General features: G+C 43.7%; 1 protein-coding gene and 1 non-coding gene across 3 annotated transcripts in view; both read right to left on the reverse strand.

Moving 5' to 3' along the window:
* Positions 1-7,511: 7,511 nt before the first annotated feature.
* TRNAC-ACA (transfer RNA cysteine (anticodon ACA)) lies at positions 7,512-7,583 on the reverse strand. Its single transcript has one exon. It is a non-coding gene; the product is annotated as a tRNA-Cys (tRNA).
* A 221-nt stretch (positions 7,584-7,804) lies between these two features.
* The window catches only part of UPK1B (uroplakin 1B), a 63,615-nt gene continuing 45,508 nt past the window's right edge, over positions 7,805-25,911 (reverse strand). For both annotated transcript variants that reach the window (XM_081571987.1, XM_081571986.1), the window contains 7 exons: positions 22,235-22,322; positions 20,793-20,993; positions 18,513-18,587; positions 17,708-17,830; positions 14,904-15,083; positions 10,220-10,303; positions 7,805-8,709 (listed from right to left, as the gene is read on the reverse strand). In XM_081571987.1, coding sequence (XP_081428113.1) covers positions 8,659-8,709; positions 10,220-10,303; positions 14,904-15,083; positions 17,708-17,830; positions 18,513-18,587; positions 20,793-20,993; positions 22,235-22,303 — 783 coding nt within the window. In that variant the 5' untranslated portion in view covers positions 22,304-22,322 and the 3' untranslated portion in view covers positions 7,805-8,658. The remainder of the gene's footprint in view (positions 8,710-10,219; positions 10,304-14,903; positions 15,084-17,707; positions 17,831-18,512; positions 18,588-20,792; positions 20,994-22,234; positions 22,323-25,911) is intronic.

Genomic DNA, 25,911 nt, shown 5'->3' on the forward strand with positions numbered 1-25,911 from the left:
ACACCCTCTCCAGCATTTATTGTTTGTAGATTTTTTGATAGCAGCCATTCTGACCAGTGTGAGATGGTACCTCATTGTGGTTTTGATTTGCATTTCTCTGATAATGAGTGATGTTGAGCATCTTTTCATGTGTTTGTTAGCCATCTGTATGTCTTCTTTGGAGAAATGTCTATTTAGTTCTTTGGCCCATATTTTGATTGGGTCATTTATTTTTCTAGTATTGAGCTGCATGAGCTGCTTGTATATTTTTGAGATTAATTCTTTGTCAGTTGCTTTGTTTGCTATTGTTTCTCCCATTCTGAAGGCTGTCTTTTCACCTTCCTCAAACACTTTAAGGGAAAGGTTTTTAAAGACAGGATGAGAGAGAGGGGTTGCAGTGTGTGATCAGCTCATGGACATCCTTCTGATTGGTTGGTGGTGACGTAATCAGGAGTCAGCATCATCAACTTTCTGGTTCCAACAAATCTGGTGTCTAGGTGTTTGTGGGCAGCATAGAGTTAACTTCTTCCACCTGGTGGGTTTCAGTATCTGCAAAACAGCTCAAAGGACATGGCTCAGAATATTATCTAGATGTGTGCTTGAGGAGGAACTAAAACTCCTTGATTTCTTTTAATAGCTAAACGCTTACAATTTTATCTTTTTTTCTCCCATTCTGTCTGCAGTTCTTCACTTCTCTGTTTAAATTTTCTCTTTGGAACTCAGGGGAGACCTAGGAGGCTATAATTTCTGTACACATAAGAGGCAAGTGGAGGACATGGAGATGGGTTTCTTCTGGGAAGGTCCCATAGGGTCCTCCTTGGTTCTAGTTTGAGGCCTTCAGATGTATTCATGTCGGTAATCCTACTGCTTAGAAACAAACAGGTGAGACTCAGTCTTCTCTCTCCCTCCCGTCTTCATCCCTCTGTCACTCTGAGCTGTTGTGTGCACATTCTCCTTGCGAGCCAGCTCCAGGCCTGTGCAGGTGCCTGAGTCTCGGTTCCTGGGCTGTGTCGTGTTTTTGTCTTCATCCTCCTGTATTTGCTTGTGATCAGTGATGGGCACAGAAGGGCTGCCTCAGGGGCACACCTGGTTGGTGGGAGGGTGAGAAAAGCTGAAGCCAGAGCCCATAGCTCCTGAGGCCCTTGATTTTGGAAGGAAGGTGGGGCCATGGCACTGATTTGGTACTGCAGAGCTTCCTGGGAGAGGGGTTGAAGTGTGGGAGGAACATCTAAGGAAGGTAATTGGAGATGGATGCTGGCTCAGAACACAAATAACGATATTTTGTTCACCTAGGACAATGGGCACAAATAGAGTAGATGTTGGTGTTCTTGAGCACGTGTTATGCACGTGTGCTCGGGTTTCTCAATCCGTCATTATATTATGACACTCAGTTGTTAAACTTCTACATGAATGTGTGCTAGCCAGTTAGTGTAAATAATATCCTTCCCAAGTAGGGAGAAGGAGGGAGTAGGAGGACTGAGGGCTTCCAATAAAGACAGCAGTCACCACCCAAGTGGGCTTCCCTTTGGCTCAGTGGTAAAGCATCCACCTGCCAATGAGGGAGACTCAAATTCAATCCCTGGGTCAGGAGGATACCCTGGAAGAGGAAATGGCAACCCACTCCAGTATTCTTGCCTGGGAAAATCCCATCAGCAGAGGAGCCTGGCAGGCTACAGTCCATGGGGTCGCAAAAAGTGAGATACAATTTAGCGACCAAACAACAAATAACACCACTCAAATGGAGACGAAGAATTTGAAAGGAAAGTGCATTCTGTGGAGGTGACAGGTTTACCTTGGCTGGCCTGGCTTAGCTTTAACCCAGTAGGGAAAAGGAAAAGCTGTGTTTTTTCTTTATTTAGAAAAGAAATATTGTAGTAATGAAATATTGTAATAATTGTTTTATTCCCCCCACACCCTTTTGTCTCTTCTGAAGAATCTTCCTCTAGCATTCCATCCTGATTTCTTAAAATTGAAGTATAGTTGATTTACAATATTGTGTTAGTTTCAGGTGTACAGCAGGTGGTTTTTGGGTTTTTTTTGCAGACAATATTCATTATGGGTTATTATACAAGATACAGGTATCTTGTGCTATAGAGTAAATCTTTGCTTGCTTATCTTGTTGCTTATCTGTTTTATTTATGGTAGTTTGTATCTGTTAATGATCCCAATTTTCTCAATTATAGTCTTGTGCAGGCTAAACCTTTGTAATTGCCAGCAGCCTATGTTAGGGCCCTCCAGTTTGGAGGCTGTGGGTCCCTAGTCATGGTTGGGGAAGGTAAAGAAAGAGAATGATGTATGCAAGGAATTTGAGGATCCTGACTGAGAACAATTTCTCATTCAATGGAAACAAAATACAATAGGTACTACGAGGAAACTCCCTGTGTATTTTCAGCTATTAACAAGGTATCTGCATTTTTTTAAACATTGGAAACCACCATCCCATGCCTATTGATGTTCTTCAGGTAATTCTTTCAACCAAGATAACATGCAAGTCATTTGAAGGACTCGCTGTGAAAGTTCTTATGGTGGAAGCTAGTTTTTAAGACCTTTCTTTTCCCGCTCTGCCTCTGTACCTGCACTGGGGGTTGAAGCCCATGACACTGGAGGCGTGTGGCTGCCCACTTGCTCTGCCAGGAAGTTTGGCCTCAGAGGAGCCCAGCTTTCCCAGTTGCCTGCCCTTTGTTGTCATTTGCCACAAAGAGGCCAAGCTTTTTGAGTTTTGTAGAAAAGACTACTGCACTTGAGGAGGATTATATGGGTGCAGTCTGTTTGGACACCACAAATACTTAACGTGAAGAATGTACTGCTGTAAAAATTTTTATAGATTTTTTCTCACTTATGCTACCACTCCTTTTTATAGTGCTTTATGGTTTATAACATTTTTACACAAACTTTATTGATGCTCTTGAGTCAAGAGAAGTAGGGTAGAAGAGGATGTGGAGGTTCCTTTACACAATATTGTCTCCATCTGGGCCTTTCTTATTCTTTTTTTTTTTTTGGCCATGCTGCATAGCTTGTGAGATCTTTGTTCTCTGACCAGGGATTGAACCCAGGTCCCAGCAGTGAAAGCACTGGGTCCTAACCACTGAACCTCCAGGGAATTCTCTGGACTTCTCTCATTCTTTAAGGAAGGTTTCTTATCTCTACATCCTTGTCCTAGCTCCTAGAGAAGTTTGGTATCTTCTGGACTCAAAAGTATATTCCATTCTCATCTAGTCGCTAAACTTTTTTCCCTGATTCCCTCCCTGGATTTTCTGCCCTTTTCCCCCTCACTTCCACTCAAGCCCCTAGGGGGCTTGCTTTTTCCTGGGGCCCCAATTGCTCCGTGAATGGACTCTTGGGAGAGAGGAAAGACATTTTCTGCTAGACTAACAACGTCTACTTTCCTCAAGTCCTATGTGTGTATAGTCTCTCTCAAAAGCCATTAAGATGTCTCACAAAATGGAGCATACTCAGGAACATTTCATAAGTTCTTCGCTCATCACATATTCCAAAAATTTTTTTCAATTTTTGTCAAGATACTGTTCCTTATTATCTTAAATGTTTAGGCTAGTGCCACCTTCATTAGCTTTAAATATAGTTTGAAAGTAGAAGTAGAAAACTCAAATAAGATTGAATCTTATGTATGTATGTGGGGAGTGTGATGTGTGTGTGTGTGTGTGTGTGTGTGATTTGGGGCCGTGGGCCAAGAGGTTGGTGAAGGGTGGGACACAATAATTGAATGCTGACTCTGTATTTCAATTTTCCTCAGTTTTTAAATTTTAACTTTCCAATAGTCTTATAGGTAAATATGTAGTACTGTAAAGAAAATGCAGATTCAAGCAACTTCCCAAAATTGGTAAGAGGAAGAGATAAAATTTGAATCCAAGTTTCTTGACTCCATTGTCTTGTTTTTTTTCCCCCGTAGAACACTCAGGAGATTATGAGCTTTCTCTGTGAGGGCAGAAAGGGCAGAGATCTCATTTGTATTAATGAGACTCTGGAATAATAATACACAATAATACAGGATTCTGGAAATAATATACAAAACTTGAGATGTCCCATTAAAATGCCTTATCTTGATGTCCTAGTACATTCTTTCACTATTGAGTAGGAGTTTTGCTGAAAAACTCTTACAGCTATTGTTTGAGGGCCAGTGAATTTAGACCAGTATATTTGGTCATTAAGCTTATCGTGGTGAATTGAAGTAACATGATATTAGTTGGCATGTGGGATTATGGGCCAAACCGAGATCTTCAGACCAGATTTATGGTGTAACTTCCTGTTGGTATTTCTTACAGGCTGTTAGCTGTTCAAACACACACTTCTCACTGAATCCTCCCAGTCCCTCGTGAGACCTGTCTTTCTGAAACAGGTTCTAAGAGGCTGGCTTGCCAGAGTCATGAAGTGCTGGGGTTGGGAGTCAGGTTTTTGACTCCAAGGCCCGTGTTCTTCACCGCTTCATGGTAACAAAACAACAAATACATAGAGGAAATAAGGATGGGCAGAGTTATTTGGAGACTGTCTATGCCTTTTAAGTAAAGAAGCCCAGGGACACATCTGCAGATAAGTAAGTGGGATTCTGACTCATTGCAAAAGCTCTCAAGAACACGCCAGGGGGAACCTCGAGGTGTCTCAGGAAAAGGGAGTCAGACCAAGTCTATCAGAGCATTTGGGTTTGGGGTGGGTCATTTGGGGAGGGTTTAAGCCAGCGGGATGTGCTCTGTAGCGGACGCCCTCAGAAAGCAGGGGCAGTTCTGTGATTGTGTATCAACACATTTTACCCACAGGGAAGGACCGTTGGAAGAATACAGCTGTAATTATAAACACATAGCAGTCACTTATTTTAGCCAAAAAAGGGTGTGTTTCGCATTTTGTGAGTGGCACAGTGACCTTATCTTTGTGCTTGGACAGAATTATGAAGTGGCCTTAATTTGTCTCATTTCATGAGACGTTATCTGAAGCTGATATCCTGTGAATTGTTTAGGTCTAGCAGGAGACTAGCAAAGCGTGGTTGTGAGCACCAGGCTGGCTTCTGGAAATCAGGGGCTGTCTTTTTTCCAGAGGGACTCAGGGTGGATACCACTAGAAAGTAGGGCATGGCAGCAACCTTCTGTCTAACCCCAGAAGTTGGCAATTTGTCTTATTTAAAGAAGATGTTTGTGTCTGTTTTTGGAGTTGTTTGGGGTCTTGGGGGAGGGTGGTTTGGGAAAGGGTCTGGTAGCTATACATTTCTCAGTAATGCATCTTTTTCCAAGATGTTTTGGATCTACTCAGTAGATGTGGCCATTCGAGCTTTGTGATAAAAATGTCACATGTGAAAGCAAACTCAGTAGGTCACAACTAGTCTCTGTGTTTCTTCTTTTAAATTTTTTATAATTAAAAATTTTTTGGCCACATTGTGTGGCATGTAGGATCTTAGTTCCCCAGGCAGGGATCAAACCCGGGCCCCCTGCAGTGAAAGAGTGGAGTCCTAACCACCAGACTGCCAGGGAATTAATTCCCTCTGCGTTTCTTCTTTGATTGAGTCTCACATACAGGTGATAAGGATCTCGGTGAGGTGAAGCAGAGAAGAGAAACTAGGCACAGGAGAGAGGAGACTGTTCATTCTATAGAAATGAGAAAGCAGCTTAGCTTCCAATTCCTCAACCACAGCCTGGGTTGTCGGTCAGTCTGGTGGGGGTAGGAATTGGAGTGAGGTTAAGAGGAGGTTAAGAGGAGATTCAGCTTTCAAACCCACATGACTGTTGCTATTTCTTCTTTCATTTATGGGTAGCCAGAAACTACCTGGTCTGCTGCGTAGATTAGGAGCAGTCCCTATTTATTACAGCTGATGTGGGAAAAACTTACAGGGCTAAAAAAAATGAGCTTCCTAACGTTCAGGGTGAACAGCCTGCCAGAAGCCTGAGTAACAGTCTGGGGAGGAGACAGCCAACCAAGGAGTGTGATGACCCGTCCAGTATTACAATTGGGTAAGACCTGCCCCAAAGTCAGCCTGACACATTTTCGGTGTCAGGTTGATGGTAGTTGTTCTTCACCCACCCGATAAGCAGGCCTGTTGAAGTGGGAGGTTTCTCGAGATGGTTTTGTCTGCGTGTGTCTTGAGCCAGCAATCCAGAGCCCAGCTCTCCTGCTGTCCTCCCTTTCCCTGGACTGGTGGGGTGGGTGGGGGCCTTAATGAGGCTGGGTCTGGGTCCCCCCTGAACAGTGTGGCTTGGGTCTTGCTGTGAGCCTCATTTCCATCCCAGAAGGAAGAGGGGCAGGGCTTGGCTTCCAGGGCAGGTGGAGAGGGCGGAAGCAGGAGCTGGGCAGAGGAGCTGCTCTGAGGTTAAACTGCAGAACCCAGTAGCAGGAAGTGTGGAGTCCTGAATGGCTGGACTCTGTGCAGGGAAGCCCTCAGGCCCAGGTCTGTCTCAGCTGAAAGATGTGTCCTCCCCAACTGCCAGGGGCTGAACACATTGAGTACCAGGGCTCAGGGTCTTACTTGGTAGGAGGCTATCTGGAGAGGGGGTGGTGGGTAGTGACCAACTGAAGCCCATTCTCTTCCTAGTTACTTCTTGGTGGAGAAGGCAGGGGGTAAAATTTAACGAGCAGCCAGGGGGCCATCTTTATCCACAATAGCTCTTTCCAGCTCGCATTCCTGCACTGGATTCTACCAACGAAGATCCATTTCAGTTATTCGGGAAAAGTCTACGGGGAAGATTAAGAGAGTGTGGACTAGCTGTCACTCACACTTCAGTATGGATTAGTTTACAAAAACGCTTTCCCTTAACCTAGTTGAGATCGAGTCACAAGGAGAATGGAATTTTGTAGGGAGAGAGAATTCTGAAGCTCTGAAGCCTTCGAGAGGGAAGGCAGGAGTGGGTCCGAGACAGGATTAGCTCAGGCTTGAGGGCACTGGGAAATCCAATTAGCGGCGGAAGAAAAAGACACTGGAACACATGAGCGAGGATGGAAGGGGAGATGGGAGAGGTTTCAAAGCTTTGCCCAGAGTAAAGCTTCTTTCTCTTCCTTTCTTCAAAAAGACCAGAGAGAAGCTTCTCAGCCGTGTGCAGTTGTCCTTTATCTTAACACACCAAGCTCTATCCTGGAGAGGCAAGTGAGGCCGGGGAGGGGGCAAGCTGGTGGTGTGTCATAACAGGAGCCTTTGACCCCTGTCCAGGGAATAGGGTCCCCCTCCAGCTTTACCACCCAGGTGCAGGCCAAGGTGCCAGCCCCCCTGCCTTGTCCCTCCCTGCCCTGGGCTCAGTCTGATGCACAAGAAAGGTCAAGGCCTGGGACCCGGCTACTGCACGGGAGTACCTGAAATGCCAGGTACATTTTCTTCATGGAGGGTACGGCTGAGCAGTTGGAGTCAGGGATGCAGGGGGAAAGCATTTGAGGAGCAGCAGCCCCATTCCCACCTCTGGGTGAAGTGTGAAAGTGAAAGTGAAGTCGCTCAGTCGTGTCTGACTCTGCGACCCCATGGACTGCAGCCTACCAGGCTCCTCTGTCCATGGGGTTTTCTAGGCAAGAGTACTGGAGTGGGTTGCCATTGCCTTCTCCAGGAGACCTTCCCCACCCAGGTATTGAACCTGGGTCTCCTGCATTGTAGGCAGATGCTTTACCATCTGAGCCACCAGGGAAGTCGTAGCAGGAGCAAAATGTTAACAGAAACTTGGAAGTTCCAACCATTTAAATGTACAGTCGGGTTACCCAGTATCCACAGGAAGCCACACCTTACTGCATTTTCCATCTGCTGAACGTTAATTCCCGTGAGCCTCCTAAGCTCTTCTATTGGAAAACCCATTTTGCTAGACTCATGCGTGACCAATTATGACAGTGCTAAAAAGAAAAGGAAGTGAACATATTTAAAACCCTCTTTATTTATATAAAGACAAATGTTGTTATAAGAAATTCCTTCAGGATCACAAAAGGAAACAAGAAAAATATTTTGCAGTGCACAGAATCACCCTAAATCACCTAAGTAATAGCTGGCTCACTTCTTCCTTGTTGGAAAGTGTTTTAGGTTGAAGGTGGTAAATATGTAACAGGTCCCTCCTTTGTCCCAAAAGTTCACATACTTTTAATTAGTGGGAGAATTGAAGTTACCAGCATGAATCACTCTGCAGTGTCTGAGAAGAAATTTCAAAGGCTGTTCGCTCAAGATCAGGCCTTGTCTTGGAGAATAAAAGGTTTCCAAGCTAGCTTTAAGAGAATCACTTGAGTCTGTAGGTGGGAGCCACCATAGAACAAAGGCAAAAGATACATTTCAGCAATCTTTTCCTTAGTTCTCTCACTGGGACAATACTGAAACAATGAAAGCCTTTGAAGGGTACTTTTAGAAAGCAGTGAGAAATAACAGGCAGATTTGCTGTCCCAATACAGACTTGGCTTGTGGTATAACACAGGTTCCTAGGAATGTCTTTATGCCCCCACATTAAAAGTAAACAAAGATGGGAATAGTTATTATCTACTATCCTAAATCCTCACTTTCCTACAGTCTATAACAATGTTGCAGAATCCTAGATCAGGGTGAAAACACATGTGAAAATTTCAGGAGTCTGAGAGCCTAAAGGAATTCCATACCAACTGATTTGGCAATTTGAGGAAGAATGTGTAAGTTCCCGCGCAGCACAAAGGTAGAATATTAGGAGAGAGCATTTCCAGCACCAAATCCAAAGTCACTATGGGGAGTGGTATGGTGGGTACATTTCATTCTTAATAGTCAATTCTGCTCCAGTAGAACATGGTACCCAGGAGAACCCAGAACTAGAATACAAGAAAAATAAAAATAAATAAGGAATTGTTCTAGAAACATTGTAGTTGGGGGGAAAATTATGTTAGGTTCATTCATGCTTAGGTGACACTGGAGTTTTAAGAATAATCTTGCCTTAAGCATCACAGGGGCAGAGGTGACTGAATCCATCCTGTCACACACATTGCAGGTGGATTCTTTACCAACTGAGCCACCACGGAAGCTCATCCTGTCATGCAGTGAACCAGTATTTTCCCAAATGACCAGTCATGAATGGGTTAAACATTTGTGCAAATTGCAAGACACACCAATGTAATGTACTTTAATGTAACAGAGTCCTAAAAGTTCTATGACGAAGTTTCAGATTCCATATTGCAACTAACCTTTAAGAAACTACTGCTTGACCAGTTTTCTGTAGTGCCAAAGAAGAATATTCAGTTATTTTCAGATAAGGCTACCAAAATATTCCTCTTTTTTTTTCAACTACGTATCAGTGTGTAGGATGGATCTCCTTCAAATCTTTCAATGTAAGAAACATATTATAACAGATTAAATGAAGATGAAATATGGGAAGCCAACTGTCTTCAGTAAAAGCCAGACGTTGAAGAGACTTCCAAAAATGTAAAAAAATGAACGCTACATTTCTCGCTTTCTTTTTGTTTGAGAAAATAGTCTTTTTTTCCCCACAGAAATATATTGTTCATAGTAACATGTAATAGTTTGTTATTGTTATTTTAAATGAGTTAAACACATATTTTAAAAAATTCTGTGTTAATTTCTAACAGGGTTAGTTGGTTCATTTCCCCCATAGATAAAAAGCTTTTTGGAGTCCTCAGTAATTTTTGAGAAAGTGAAAAGGAGTTCTGAAACCAAAAGTTTGAGACTGCTTCCTGAATGCAATGGGTCTTAATCCTGACAGCAAATTAGAATCATCTGGAAAATTAAAAAAAAAAAAAAAAGACCTGGGTCCTACCCCTAAATCAACTGAAATCTGAATCTCAGAGGTTGGGGCTCAGGTATGCTCTCCTCCAGCTCCTCCATGAGGTGTTAATGTGCGGTTAGGACTGAGACCCACTGTTATACCCTCCTAGCTGCGTGTGCATCAAATAAAGTGGGCAGACGGACCGGGGGAGACTGGTGAAGGCAGCCCTTTGGAAGGAGGGAGGCAGGTGAAAGTTGGGCAGGAGGCATCTAGAGAAATGACAGTCTTTGATATCAACTTGTAATGAATTTATAAGAATTTAAAGAATTTATAATGAATTTATAAGATCTAGAGAGACGGAGAAGATGCAAGTGCACCGCAGTCAGCCAGAGAAGGACCTGGTTGGTAGAGGAGGTTCACGCCTACCTCCCCCCCAGTAATCCACTGTCCTTCTCCTGGTGCCAGCACCATCCTGACAAGCCCCCAAGTCTGAGCTTTTGTTTCTAGACAGTCTAGTGTGGTTGAGTTAACCAGGGACAGTCTCTAGGTCTCTCCTCATCACTATCCTCTCAGAAATAAAACATGCGATGGGAAATACTCACAGTCCAACAGAGAATGGCAAATCCAAACCACGCAACCCCCCAGGCGTGTCGGTTCATTGGTCCAGAGATCAGTTCATAGCAGCCCTGGAGAGGAGTGGGCGATTTCACATCCACGTGAAAGGGACCAGAAAAAAGAGGTAAAAGGTGATGGGAAGCTGATTTGAATCAACGCCAGCCCAAAGTCCAGTTTAACATGACCAGGCTATTTCTATGTCCCTGTGGACAGCCAGGTATTAACTGTGCTCTACTGAAGAAATAGGAATAATCCTGATGAACAGCTATTCTATATCATATTTATTTCTGTTTCTTTTCATTCGCTCTAACTAACCGAGGTGCTGCTATTTTAGCAAAATGTTTTCCCATATTGAATATGTGGCAAAGTAAAGTATTCTTAATAAAATTTGAGGGTTTTTTTTCTCTCCCCAAAGATTTTATTGGTGATTTGTTTGAAGGCAGAGTCACATTTTGATTTGTTTTTCAATAAAAGTGCTTCTAGTTAATGAGAATTAGAGGTTTTATTTTTTAATCATTAAAGGAACTCCTATACAGTGCTTTTTGAATTCTCATTTGACATTGTATTCAACATATCTTTATAGGATTCTAGAAGAGCGAAGGAGTGATTCATTGAGTCATTCGTGAGTCATTCATTCATTCATGTATGCCATAATCTGATAAGTTTTATACATAGCACATTTTGTCCTAGTCTCTATGCAAAGTGCTAGAGTAATACACATGCATAGGGCTAGATCTGCCATCTGAGTGGCCTCTGCTAAAGCCCTTGAAATCACAGGAATGCCTAGGAAAGGCAGCGACCAGATTGGTTTTATGAACCACTGAGATCCACATAGAAATGTCTTTGAAAGGCTAACACTGAAATTTAGGCCCCGCCCGGTGTCTCCAGTTGGTCACTTGAAGTTCTGTCCTTTCTGACCCTGCCCCAGTCTCTTGTTCATCCACTCCCATGCCCTGGCTTTGCTATATATGCCTTGATTTCTCTTCATTTACCCTACTCCATCTACCTGGCACCTCCATTCACCTTGATGCTCAAATGAGTCTTGGAATTATCCTTAATTGTTTTTCTCTTAAGCTCATCTATCTGGATTTAAAATACACTTCAAATCCAAACATGTATTACTTCCTACTACCACCTTGGTCCACCATGGCCTCACTCCAGGGTTCCTACAGTCTCCTCCTCACTGGTTTCCCTGAGGCCCAAGTCCACCCTTGGTACCCGTCTAGTTTTCATAAAGTGCCAGAGGGGTCCTAGTAAAACATGTCAGATCACTTCGCCTTCCTGCTCAGAACCCTCTGAAGGTTTCCCACCACCTTAAGATGAAATTCTAAGTCTTCACGATGGCCTATGAGGTGCTGTAGGATATGGCCCTGCCTCTGTCCGTGGCCCCAGCCACCGCTAGCAGAGGCTGTCTCACTGCAAAACTTGGGCTCAGGGTTCCTTAGTTGCAAGACCATTTCAAAGCCCTGTACCTAATTTTGTATTCATAGTATGCAAAAACATTTAAATTGTTTTTCCAAAGGAGAATACATCGCCACAAATCTAAAAAGCTTTAGGCCCTAAGAAATCTACCTTCTTCACTCCTACTGTTCTTCACTTGTTCTGGCCTTTCCAAATGGATCGCCTTGAGAGCCCCCACCTTAGGGCCTTTTCACTTGCTACTTTCTTTGTTCAAAACTCTCTTCAATTTTCTTTAATTGAGGGTCTCCTTTCCTCACTTAATTCAGAACTCTGTGCAAGTATCTTAATAAAGCCTTTCCTGACCACCAGAGAAAAATAACTCTCCCCATCATTTTCTATATCTTTATCCTGCTTTACTTCTGCTCATAGCACTTACCACTACCTGGAATTGATTGTGTATTGGTTTGGTAACTTGTTTGTGGTCTGTCTCCCATACTACAGTGCAAGCTCTATGAGGGCATGAACTTTATCTTGCTCCTTATTGAATCTCTAGAACCTAGAACAAGTGCCTGGCACAAAGTGGGCACCTGGTTAGGATGAATGGAACATGATAGAAAGTAATAATTACAATGATGTTATTTGTGACACACTTAATGGTTCACAAACACTCTTCTATCCATTTCTCACTTGGTCCCCCTGACAATGCTGGGAGGTGGTCATTTGTCCAGTAGTATGTTTAAAAGCCCACTTATGCAAGGTGCCAGGCTCCGGGCTGGGCATTCAACTGTGACAAGGCAGAAATGAGTCTTGCCCTCATGAAGCTCACAGACAAAAGTCACAGGTTTTCACGCCTTCTCATTTAGTACCTTTCATGATGCCTTTTTCTCACTGTAGCAGTGCTCACTTTCATCTTCCTTAGTTCCATCATAATGTTCTTGAGGTATAGTGAATCAGAATTTGCACATAGCATTTTGGGGGTAGATGAAGCATGATTTAAAAATGTATATATCTGCATCTGACATGCTATGTGACATTCTGGTGGGTTTATATTATTACTACCTTTTTGATAATACCCCTCATTTTGTTAGCCTTTCTTTGTGAACTGCAGATCTCACAAAACTGTTGGATTGCCTCAAAACTGGGTTGTTCAGTTTTAAGTGAAAATAAAAGATACATTTTTCATTTTCATCAAGAATTTCATTGAACAATGTATTTATTAAGTGAACGAACTTTCTGGCCAGCCCAATACAATGTGGATGAGAAAAAGTCATTCACCTCTTCATTTGACCACCTAACAAACATTTGTTGATGCCTGTTTTGTGCCAGGCTTTATGCTAAGTACTGAGATACAGAATTGAATCATGCATGGCCCTCAAGGAGACTAATGGGAAAAAAAGGCTTGCAAGCAAATACTTACTTTTCAAGGTATCAGCTGCAATAATAGAAGTAAAGTATATGAGGTACTGGGGTGGCATACTTTGCTTTGTGGAAAGGGAGTGCTATAGGAGAATTAGCAGGACCTGTCACTTGGAGAGAGTGGTGGTGTGTGGGAATCTGAGAGAGCAGAGTAGGGAGAATCAGGAGGAAAGCGTAGATAACAGATTTAGTCAGGGGTGAGCGAGGAGGATTGAGAAAGTAGGAGTACAGGGAGTCAGACGGAGAGGAATTTCAGAATGCAGGAGTTGGGTGCGAGAGCATGATTGAGTGATGTGAATTTGTAGTTGTGGTGTAGCTAGTGGGTAGAGGAGGCGGTAGGGCCAAGGACTGTTAGGGAGGGTAAGACAAAAGTGTCAAAAGGAGTGTAGAGTTCGCTCATTACTAGAATATTCTGTGTGTAAGGGAAAATGGTGTGGCTATGAAATAAACCAATTTTTTGATGCCAAACATCCTTTTTGGTCTCTTTCAAAGACATGATCAGTGTGTATGGAATTACAGTCCAATCAAGATACATCTGCATGGGCTACTTTCAAGGCTGAAATGTTAAAAGCATTTCATTGTTCTTCAAAGTGATCATTATATTGCATATTGTGATTATAGGCAATATGTTAAATTTTTTTAGCAGTCTGAATATAATTAAAATGATACCAAAACAGTGTTGCTGAAAGGCAAAGTGAGAGTTTCTTTGAACAACTCTACAACATAATCTGTATCACTCCCATGTCCTTTTCTGGGATAATGCAACCAATCCTAGTCCAGATACCCTTCCAGAGGCTGTGTGGGGGTGGTGGTGGTGTTAAGGGGTGGAGGAGGAGAGGCATGATGACCAGCGGTGCTTTGTCCTTCATTCTGAAAGTACATATTGTATTATTTCTTCTGAGACTGAAGAGTCTGGCATTTCTCAATTACTTAATGTACTGGCACACAACTAGCTTTCCTCGAAGTGGTAACTGGCACAGCAGTGTAAGCATTTTAGAGGCTGACTTCCAGGGTATGAGGATTATCTTCAGGGCTTTTTGGGATGATCACCAAGTTCTTTCTTGGCTTACAGTCTGCGCTCTGCAGCCAGGCTGCTAGCATTTGAGTCCGGACTCTTCTACCTACCAGCCGCATGACTTGGGCAAGGCAGTTATTCGTATCTCTATATCTCAGTTCCTCTTCTGTAAAATAGGGATCAAAGTGGCACTACCTGCTGAGCCTTAAATGAATTAATATCTGTATGGCACTTGGAATAGTGTCTGGCAGTTGATAAGTACTCAGTAAATGTTAGTTTTCATGATCATCATATCATTCTCATCAGGCTGGAAACACTTTTTCAAAAACCAATTGTATGTAAACCACCTTTTACCCAAATCACCAATCAAATGTTTTGGGAAGACTATCCTAGCTTACCACTGAATAAGGAAGGGGATTCATCATTACTGCATCTACCCTCAGCAATCGCCATTGCTTTGGAACTGGAAAAATGTTCCTTTTGTATGTCATCCCTTTCAATTTACATTTTGCAAAAATAGAGCAAATCTTTGTTTGATGTAAATATTTTTTCAAAATACTAATTCTATACATTGTACAAATAGTGTTCATTTAAATAAAATTGGATTTTGCTATTGCAATTCTCATGTTCTGTTCATTTCATTAAAATGTAAGTTTTCCTAGATCAGCCCTGGATTAGCATTTACATTTTATTAACAGAGAAGGAAATAGTTAACATGAGGTTTAGGAAAAAGGGTGCAGAATCCCTTAATGAGAGACCGTTACCTACAGTTAACCAGTATTTTCTTCATGAAGAGCAGATAAACCTTCTGGCAGGTCTTGGGTGGAACAAGGACTCACCTGATTGTGGTAGTATCCAGGTACTCCTAGTTTGCAGGCGTCCAGGTTGAGAGGTTCTTTGAGGTTGTTCATAACACAGCACTGACGAGGCCAGGGGTAGTCGGCATCGCTGTTCTCAGTCCGGAAGGCGGAGGTGTATTTCTGCCAGTCTGATGGGCCATTAACACCACAGCAATTGTCCTGTCAGCACATGAGATACAAAATTCTCTTCCATGATCCTTGAGAAAACCACCAATGTAGCAACTGAGATTTTGTGGAGCAAAAAGAGATGGAAGGTGTACCCTATTTACTGTTTACTAAAAATCTGCAGATGAAAGCTGAAGGTATTTTTAAGGTATTACATTTTAGAGTTTGCAAAATACGTTTATATTTACTACTTTACTAGCCATTAATGGGAGAAGGCAATGGCACCCCACTCCAGTACTCTTGCCTGGAAAATCCCATGGAAGGAGGAGTCTGGTGGGCTGCAGTCCATGGGGTCGCTAAGAGTCGGACATGACTGAGCAACTTCACTTTCACTTTTCACTTTCATGCATTGGAGAAGGAAATGGCAACCCACTCCAGTGTTCTTGCCTGGAGAATCCCAGGAACGGGGGAGCCTGGTGGGCTTCCGTCTATGGGGTCGCACAGAGTCGGACACGACTGAAGCGACTTAGCAGCAGCAGCAGCAGCCATTAATGAGCTCTATAGCCTTTGGCAAGTTAAACTTTCCAAGCCTCATTTTCCTTAACTGCAAAACTGGGACAGATGGAGTACCTAACTCGTAAGCTTGTGAAGATTAAATTAGTTAATACCTTTAATGTGTTTACACAGTCTCTGGCCCCTAGTAAACCTTCAACAAATGTTAATCATTTTTAGTATCTTGATACAATAAGGTGAGAGAGTTATAATTATTTTCATGTTACATATGAGCAAACTGAGAATCAGAAAATTAAAATTTTGGTGGTGAAGAAATTATGAGAAATTCTTCTTGTTTTACTTTTCTATTTTTTAAAAACTTTTTCTGGAGCAATTATGTATTATTTTTACAATGTGAGAAAATAAACTAGAAAAAAACAACCAAAACCTAGTGGCACATGGTTATGCCTCTACATAGGAAAGAAAGATCACCTAATACATAGCTCATATCACTCTGGATAGAACTGAGGATAGATAGAGGATAAAACACATTTCATATCACTTTCCTTCCTTTTTATAAAATCTGCAAAAATGTTTCAAGGGAAGGAATTAAAACTATGCCATCTCTCAACTTTTAGGAGAAATATACTCAGCAAACTTGGTGATAAAGCAACTACCTTAAAAGCATGTCCTGTTTTGGCACTGGATTATGGAAAATATCTCACCAAAGAAAATAGTCATTCTGTAATTTGATGTGAGAATTTTGAGGGGAAATGGTTAAACTTGAACCAGACTTGTTTCAGACTAGACTTTAAAAAGTTGGTAAGTGGATCTTTCAAAAGTGTGACCATTCACATTTTCATTTGAAAATGTGCTGACTGCTAAAATGTGCACATTGCTAAAAATGTGCTTCATTTGCTAATTGAGTGGGGAAAAAAATACGTGACCTCTAGCCAGAATAGTGATAGGAAATGAAAAAGTGACCAAGACACTTGAGGTCCTAATGGGTTAAAAACCTACAGAACAGGAATATTAGAATAAATGAAGGAAATTTTAGAAGATAGAATGTAGAGAGAGTTCAGAGAAGTGGTGGAGGCTATAAGGAGTTTGCTGATGATGGACTGGGAAACATTGGAAGTTGGTTGGGAAGGGGGACAGGGCTGTACAGAGTTGGGTCAGATAAGGGTGTATGTAGGAGATAAGTATGTACATTCTTATAGCCATGTGGGTATGATAATGGGTGTTCTGCAAGACTTGTACTTTTGGTGGTATTTGAGGTAACTTTGAATATAAGATTATGATTGCCAGTTAGAAAAACCTGGGTGATCAAGTCTAGAATAGGACTAGCCCACAGGTGTGAAAAGGCACTCAGTAAGCAAGATAGATAATAATTTCCACTTGAGTTCACTGTGGGGCGGAGGCAACATTTTCTTAATAAGGGATGTCGAGTTCTGAGAAGCAGAGCATATGAGTAATCTACATTTCTTTTACTCCTATAAAAGGAAGTGAATCAACATCACGGCTTAAAATAAAATATAGATCTAGGGGTCCACTGAGTCATATGTCCCTTCCTGTAAATGAGAGGAAATAGATGAACTTGCTTATGTTAAGTTTCTTCTTATTTTTAATTTTTCTTTACTTGGGTGCATCAGATCTTAGTTGTGGCACATGGAGTCTTTGTTGTGTCATGTGGGATCTTTTGCATGGACTCTCTAGTTGTGGCACCCGGGCTCAGTAGTTGCTGTGTGCAGGCTCAATTGTTCTGTGACGTGTGGGATCTTAGCTCCCCAACCAGGGATTGGACCTGTGTCCTCCATATTGCAAAGTGAAAGTCACTCAGTTGTGTCCGACTGTTTGTGACCCCATGGACTAGTCCATGGAATTCTCCAGACCAGGATACTGGGGTGGGTTGCAATGCCCTCCTCCAGGGGATCTTCCCAACCCAGGGATCAAAGCCAGGTCTCCCGCATTGTGGGCAGATTCTTTACCATCTGAGCCACCAGAGAAGTCTACACATTGCAAGGTGGAGTCTTAACCACCAGAATGCCAGGGAAGTCTCTCAAGTCTTTTTTGAAGGAAGCCCCTTTGGAGGTTGTGGTCCCCATACTTTGACTTCACTCTTAACTACCCATACACCCCTGGATACTGGTTTAGGTACAAAATGGAATTTCCCCAGCAGGTATTACCTGGAGCATGAGTCTGTCCCAGGTCTTGGTGACTCCATTGTTTTTCCATTGGTCGTCATTGTTTGGAGGACTGTTGTTTTGGTATCTCTCCAGCATCTGCTTCAGGAAGAGGTTGGGTGTGAACTATGGTGGAAGAAGGTAACACAAGAGCAAGAGTTAGCACATTAATCCTCAAGGAGGCAAAGTGATGCTTAGCCTGTGGCTGAGGGCACTGAACATTATCTGCTAAATAAAACTGAGCTCAGAGGCTGAGGTGGGGGTTGGGATTGGGTGTGAGGTCGTTCCGGGTGGCTGAAGTGCCTGTGTGGGGAGAAGACTCCCATCTCCAAACACATCCCAATGAAACCCAGGTGGACAGGCATTGGAGGGTGACCTAAGCCAGGGAATGGAGAAAGGAAAGAAAGCAGGATGTTGAATTAGGAAGATGTCTTAGATACAGTGGATTACTGATCTTCCTGGTGGAAGGCCTGTGGCTATGGCAGAGGGGTGAAGGGCATGGCGGTGCAAGCTTGGGCCCTGGACATGGCCTGGACTCAGGATTCCTCTCTTTCATTTACCAGTTGTGTAACCTTGGACAAGTTACTTTTTAAGTCTCATTTTATTTTTATCTGTAAAATGACAATAGTGTTAATACCTATTTCAGAGGGTTATCATGAGGAGAAAAATTATATATTTATTACGAATGTGCATATGACAATGGCTGGTGCAGGGTAAGGGCTTAATGCATGTAAGTTATTGTATTGTTATCATGGTAATGATGATTGATACAGTCATTTCTGCTCCCACTTTTGGAGACTGTACTCACAAAGTCTCGTTGTGTTGCTGCTGTGATGCAAGATGCCACTTCAAAAGCATATACAATAAACATCAGGATGAAATACTGGAAAGGAAACAAATGGAATTAAAAAATTATGTCTACCTCCAAAGAGTTTTTTTAAAACAAATAATTATTGTGTTTTCTGTAGCACATTTGCCTAAATATACTTATGCAATCGTTTACACAATTATTCGACAAACCCTCACTGATCAGTGATTGGAGCCAGACTTGGTGCTAGGTTCTAATCAGCTCAAGTCCCTTCTTTCCCCAGAGAATAGAAGACTGTTGAATACAGAGCTTTCTCAGTTCAGCACCTTGCATTTCCATTTAAACTGGGGAAAAACATACAAGATAATGAACTGGTGTTTCTGTGTGTGCATTCAATGGCTGGCAAGAGAGTCTTAGTGTATCAGACACCAGGTAGAGCCTCCTAACTTCCCTCTCTTTGGGGGACATCTTTATGGTTTACTGAAGATTTAGGATTACTGGAGTCACAAAAAGCTGAATAGGGCCATGTTTAATATCGATCCTGCCTCCTGACAATGTCGTCTTATCAGAGAGGAACAGGCTCTACCTAGTGTCTGATACACTCACTGATGTATCTTCTCTGATAGCACCTTCTCTCACCTACTCCCACCCTAGTTGCATCAGGTCAGCATATTGTGTGTTTTGTTGTGTGTGTGTGTGTGTGTGTGGTGGGGTGTTTGTATGCTCATGATGCTTCCACAGCGCACTGCCCCTGTTTGTGGCTGGAGAATAACTGAAGGACAAATGACTTCTGAATACGGGCCGGAGACTACTTTGCCATCCTTAGCCTTGCACAGTGTTTACTGTCCTCGGGTTCTTCTGGGGAGAGGCGCAGAGGAAACCGTTCTTCCTACCTGGGCAGGGGCTATTGGTTCTCAGAGCTGGACCTCTGCCACCCTAACTATTCCACCCAGGAAAAGCCTTTGGCTACTGTTCACTCCCAGTTAACAGCAGGAACCCCTTCAGAGGCGTCATGACAGCGTCCCCTGCTGTAATAGCTGTTGCCTTGCTATTTGTCGAGAGCTTTGCTTGCTCCCCTTAAAAAGGCTCAGAACCCCCTTAGAGATGCTCCAGAAAGGAGACAGAGGGTGCAGGTGTTTCTCCTCCAGTCGCATGGAGGGTGCATGGCTCGGTCTCCTTGCCAGGCATGGCCAAGGGTGTTCCCAGCTGTGCCATGCACACACGCCTGGCTCAGAGTGAGACCAGGACGTGGCTGAAGCTCAGCTCTAAGGATACCTTTCCCTGCATTCCTTTCCCCGCCCTGAAAAGGTGGGTGCTGTTGGCCTGGGACTAACTCACACTAAGGACCCAGAGAATGTAAATATTCTACATTCCCTGGGTACCAGCGTGATGTTAGTCCACAGGAAAAGCAAACCAGCAGGCACCGTAGCTTGCTGGGCTCGTTCCATGAAGGTGGAACTCAGGTACTGAAGCCTTTGGCTAGGAGAGATATTTCTGGGTAGGAAATGGGTCCCCATCTTGGGATGAGAAACTGCTGTCCTGAACATGGGTAGAGGGAGTGGAAGTTTAGACTCAGTCCCGAGGGTTCTTAGCCTGGCTGGCTGAAAATCTGCTTCCACCTGCAAAGTCAGGGCACAGACTGCTGCCTGCAGTTTGGGGCAGAAACCTCCCTATGGGTGCCCAGAGTTAGAGCCTCCACAGGCAGGTGGGCACTGAAGCTCATCTCTACCTGGAGCCCAGCAAGAGTTTCCAGGGTCCCTAAAAAGCAGAGTGAATGAATAAGATGGGAAGTGTAGGCCATTCCACAAAATCATCAGCCTTAAGCTCAAAAATGTCTAAGGAGGCTCATGCTTTCTCTTAACACTTTACGCATATTTTGTGATGTATATCCTAATATATTAACACTTGATTACTATTATAATAAGATTTTAAACTACTTGTTCTAGTTCTCACTTTGTCTCTCCTTTGGCCCATGTAGCTCCTGGCTGTATCTGCTGGGCACATGCAGACACCAGTCGGAGAAGCCAAGATCTAGAATGTACGTAGTAGGTGACCCCCAGGTGTCTCCCCTTCAGCCTCTCTGTACTGGACTTTTCTGGACTTACGATAGAGGAGAACATCCTTGCCCCCAAATGCAGGGAGGGTCTTCCCCTCTATTCACCCCTCACCTGGCACCTGCTTCCACCTACCCCACTGGAAACCAAAGCATTGTGCTCAGGGAAGAAGAAACAGTCTATCAAAATTGGTCCAGGGAAGAAAGGTACAGTTTTCAGGTCTTACCACCAGAAGAATTTTCCTGTTGGACTTCATGATGCCTACGATGCCCAGGACAGAGAGGCAGAAGAGGCAGATGCCAACAAACATGCCAATCCAGGCTGCCCCATAGATGTCGTCATTGTTGGTGGCTTCAAGGAGCGGGTAGAGGCTGTTTTGGTCTGATACAAAGAAGATGCACTCTGCCATCAGGGCGATGCCACACATCTGCGGGCAGAGGGGGTTCAGTCAGGCTGGTGGCCACAAGAGCAGTGTTGGTTAAGGAGCGGAGGAGTGAGGAGGGGGCAGTGCTGGGAGAGATTAATTCTGCCCCCTGCATAGGCTGTAAGCAGCTGACTTGAACTCCTCACTGCCAGGCAACCAAAGAGCTTCTTCCGTCCTATGAATTGGTTTTCACGCCTCTTTCCACCTTTCTCTCTACCTTAGCCTTTGGGAGGAGACCCAGACAATTTCAGACCATCCATAAAACTCTTGGGGGCATGGACCACTCGAACAATGACTTCTTGTAGGAAGATCATCTTTCACTTCCTTTCCCGCTGCCCACCACCCTAATTCCTGGACTGTAATAAATACTTAAACTGGTCCCGGTCGTGTTTATCAGTGCCAGAGAACCAGGCAATGTTGGAGAAGAAAGGAACCTTGGTGGTTATCTTTTCTGCTCCCTTAATTTTATAGATGAAGGGTCTTGGCCCAGAAAGACAATGACTTGTCCAGAGTCAGGCAGGGCTGGGCCCAAAGCCAGTGATCCTGACTCCTAAGAGCTTTCATCTCACTGTGCCCATGCAGCCTGGCCTCTGAGCTACTCTCACATCCCAGTCCTGGCCTCCAGTGTGACCAAAACAGGAAGATACAGACACCTGTCCCCAGTAGCGGAGTCCACGGAAATCAAACCAAAGTGGGAAAGGAAAGACATATCACCGTGGATGCTAACTATGGTAGGCATAGCTCCTTTTAGATTCTGGTGTTTAAAGCTCAGAGGAAAATATCTCTCTTTTTCCACATCGTCTTTTGATATATTACATAGTTACGTGTGTGCTAAGTCACTTCAGTCGTGTCCGACTCATTATGACTCTGTGGTCTATATATAGCCCACCAGGCTCCTCTGTCCATGGGATTTTCCAGGCAAAAATACTGGAGTGGGGTGCCATGCCCTTCTCCAAGGGAACTTCCCAACTCCAGGGATCGAACCCAAGTCTCCTGCGTCTCCTGCACTGCAGGCAGATTCTTTACCACTGAGCCACCAGGGAAGCCCTATTACATAGTTACACAGGATTATTCATATCGTTAAATTCTAGCTAGCATGTTTTACTAATATATTTCTTAAAAGGGAGAAAAGATGAAGGAACCAGTCATTATCTCATTATTTTCCTTTAAAGTCTCACTTTTGTTGGATCTAAAATCATGATTACAGGAAGAGCAGAATTTCCTGGAAAATACTCATTACTTACACCCATGATCACATTTCCAAAAATCAGCAGGCCCTGGAAACAACGAACAGTGGAGTCGTCTTTGGCCATCTTCAGGATTTCCCCCAAGCTGTGGACACAGTTGCGAACATTACAACTGGATAGGAGCAGGGAATAAAGACTGCTGCAAGCTCCACAGCAGAACTAACTCACATCATCGTGCCTCCTTGTGTTCTGAAGCATCCAAACTAAGGCAGGCGGTCGTTTAGCAATGGAGGATGTTTCGTTACTATGTTCAGTAATCACTGTAGTTTCATACAGCAGAAAAACAAGGTAAAGCCAGTCTGAGTCTGATTATTAACTTTTAGGAGTTCTTTAAGATGTGCACCATACAGACTGCATCCTTCTGAGTGATGAATTGAGGCCCAAAGTCACCCAGGACAGACCTGAGGTTGTGATGAAGCACCTGAGGTCCCTGGTATGGTTCTTTTTGCCCTTGGTCATGGCAAGCTGAAGCCCAAAGGAAAAACATGTGGATGGAGTGAGCAACTGGTTCCCATTTAGACTCTGGGCAGCTGTTAAAAACCATTACTTTCAGGAGGTCTTATTATCTTCAAATATAGCTGGCAAATTAAAGATACTCTGTCATGTTGAGTGGGGGGTGGTGGGAGAAAGAGGGGCTAACCGTTCCTTCTATGTGCTACTCTGCTAGGGACCTGACATACACATATGTGATTTTCATAACCCAATCAGGTAGAGAAAGAAAAAAGGTGAGGAGGCTCCATTTTGCAGATGAAGAAACTCAAGCTTAAATTGGTAAATTAAGTTCCCTGGGATCTCACAGCCAGTAAATGGAAGAGCTGGGCTGGAGGCTTGGTCTGCTTGACTCCAGAGCCCAGTGCTTCTTCTCAGCCCATGTGGCTCCCAGAAAGTATTTACGAGGTTTACTGCTGTGTCCGGCACTTTAAAAAGTGGGTCTCTCCCTCCGTGAGGATTCTCTGGAAGGAATGCGGGGTAAGTGTTTGGGTGATTTATTTTGGCTTTTGCACTGGAATTGTAGCTATCCACATCTCTCAGTGGTTTGTTCATTAAATTAATTAACTATCCACTTCATGGACTCAGGCTCCAAATCAAAATGTATTATATGACACAATTTGCATTTTGAAGTATACAAAGATATGTAAGGGAGATTGATGCATTCTAGAGTTTTCAGGCTTTAGTAGGGAAGCTGTGTTCCCAAATCATTATAACGCATGCAATAAGATCCTAAGAACCATCAGAGTTTTGAGGAGGGAAGAGATAATGCTCGCAGGGTATGTGTGGTTTTCATGCATCAAATAGATGTGGGTGGGTGTGGGAGGAAAGTGGGGGTGACATTCCAGGTAAAAGGAAAGGAAAGATCAGGGAGTAGAGCCTTAGAAGAGTGAAGAGCCCAGGAGATAACAAATGAGCCAGTTTGGCTGAAGTCCTGGTGTGTGTAGTGAATCCGTGGGAAACAAGCCTTCTATTAGACTCAGACCTTGCTAAATTGTAATTTCTTTGTTACACCCTAATGTAAGTATTTACAACCTTCCAAGTAATCTTAAACATCTCTAAATATTTTCCCCTACCTGTTCACTTGGCCAGTGGTAGAAACTGAAGGAGTTGAAATTTATGAGTGTTTTTTTGGCTCAGAATGGGGCACATGGTGGATATCACCAGTGTCATCAGTGTTTGCTGAGTGAATGGAAGAAATGGGGCCATTGTTACAAGATTGCTATGCGTAGCTTCTGATTAGAAATGCCGTTCATTTCTTTCCAGTTGGAAATGTCATTTCAGGCTTAGAAATGTCATTTCTTCCCTGAGACGGTTGCCCACTAGACAGAGTGGAGCCAGAGTCTGGAGTTAATGCACAACCTCCACAGAGGGGAGCCTTACTCACGTAGCCGGCTCAGCATGTTATAAAGTCCCTCCCTGGAATGTGCAGATACTGCTCCTGACCAGTTGGGTTACCATCTAAACTAGACACAGATAAACAGATCATGAAAGGGAGAAGTTCAGGCAACACAGGTACATATAGAGAGTAGAGAGTAAATGTCCAGAGAGGCCGGAAGCAGCCTCGTGAGCACCCAGCACCCACCTGCAGGGGCAACTTAGTTGTGGTCATTAGTTGGGCTTAAAGAACAGCAAGAAGGCAGTTTGTTCCTTTAAGGAATTTAAAGTGTGATGACAGCACTGTGGATTCAAAGCAAAAATGACTGTACCCCCATAGAATAAAGGAGGAAAGTAGAGCTATGGGGAAAAGGCAGGTAGGTCTCCAAAGAAAGAGGGGGAGCTGATGGGACCCTGAACAAAGGACCTGGCCCCAGTGGCCTAAATATATCCCATAAGATCCCAAAGACAGTTCTGCCACACAGAGTTTTAAAGAAGGGGAAGAGACCCAGGAATACTTTGTGGGAGAATTGCAAGTCAAAATTAGGGTGGGAAAATGCGGACCGGAGTGGGAGAAAGGAAGGAAGGAGGCAGGTGGGAGCTTGGTTTGAGGAAAAGGAGAGTGAAATGAAGAAATCAAGACAAACATGAGGTAGGAGATGTCAGGGAGGCAGCCCGGCCGGAAACTGATTGAGGCAGGCAGGACTGTGTGGATGGGCGGGGAATGCCCTCAGCATTGCTGCCCGCTGGGTGTTTCTCCTTTTCCGCTGTGTGTTCTCTCCTTCAGCGGTGCTCAATCACTTAGACGATGGCACAAAAGAACACAGCGATGGTGAGAGCTGTCACTTAATGACATCCTCAGCACACGCTGGCACTCTGTGTTCATCCTCTCAGCAGACCTGAGAGATGGGGATTGTTACCAAAATCTGTGTTTGTTTCTTGTTGCTGTTGTAACAAATTAACAAAGACTTAGTGACCTCAAAGAACACCCAGGTTTCATCTTACAGTTCTGGGGGTCAGAAGCATGAAATGAGTCCCAGTGGGCCAAAATCTAGGTATGAGCTGAGCTGAATCTCCCCTGGATCCTTCAGGGGAGAAGCTGTTTTCTTGCCATTTAGCAGATGCAAAAAAAAAAGAGAGAGAGAGAGACTGAAAGAGATTAATTGCTTTGCCTAAGGCCAAGTTGCTAGAAAATGCAAAAGCTGAGCCTCAAACCCATATCTGCCCAGCTTCAGATCATTCACTTACCAGGGCAGATTGTAAAGATCTGCCATGTGGCTGACACTTTCAGAAGGAAAACAAACACCTGGGTTGTTGTCTTGCCTATCTGGGAAGGGAGAGAGTAGATGCTACATTTTCCTGCTCAGATGATCCTGTCTTTGCAAAGGTCAGAATCACTAGGCCTCTCTTCACTCACATCTCTAAGTTCTTGCCTCCTTAACCCCTCAACACTGCACTAATTTTTGCGCATTTTCTCTAAACCCAAGGCTGCACCCATAAGTTGTTCTAGAAAACCTGTCTAGATGCATCCCAAACCTGGAGCTCTCCCACCCACCCTTTGGTACCAAAATTTTTAGAAGTAAGAGGTGCAAATGTGCAGGTTAACGTGAGGGTCAGCATTTCATAGACTCTCCATGGCCACCTGTAGTTAGACTAGGTTGGTGTCTAGAAGACCTAAAATATTTATCATATCCTCCAAACAGCCACCAATGTCAAGAGGTGTGGCAGTTAGGGGGCCAAGGGCAGGTTTCTAGCAGCTCACGGTGTGACCTACTGGCAGTGGTCTAACGGTGAGCATCGCAGACTTG

Source organism: Giraffa tippelskirchi, chromosome 2 (genome assembly GCF_054371585.1).
Source record: "Giraffa tippelskirchi isolate mGirTip1 chromosome 2, T2T-mGirTip1v1.2.pri, whole genome shotgun sequence".
NCBI lineage: Eukaryota > Metazoa > Chordata > Mammalia > Artiodactyla > Giraffidae > Giraffa > Giraffa tippelskirchi.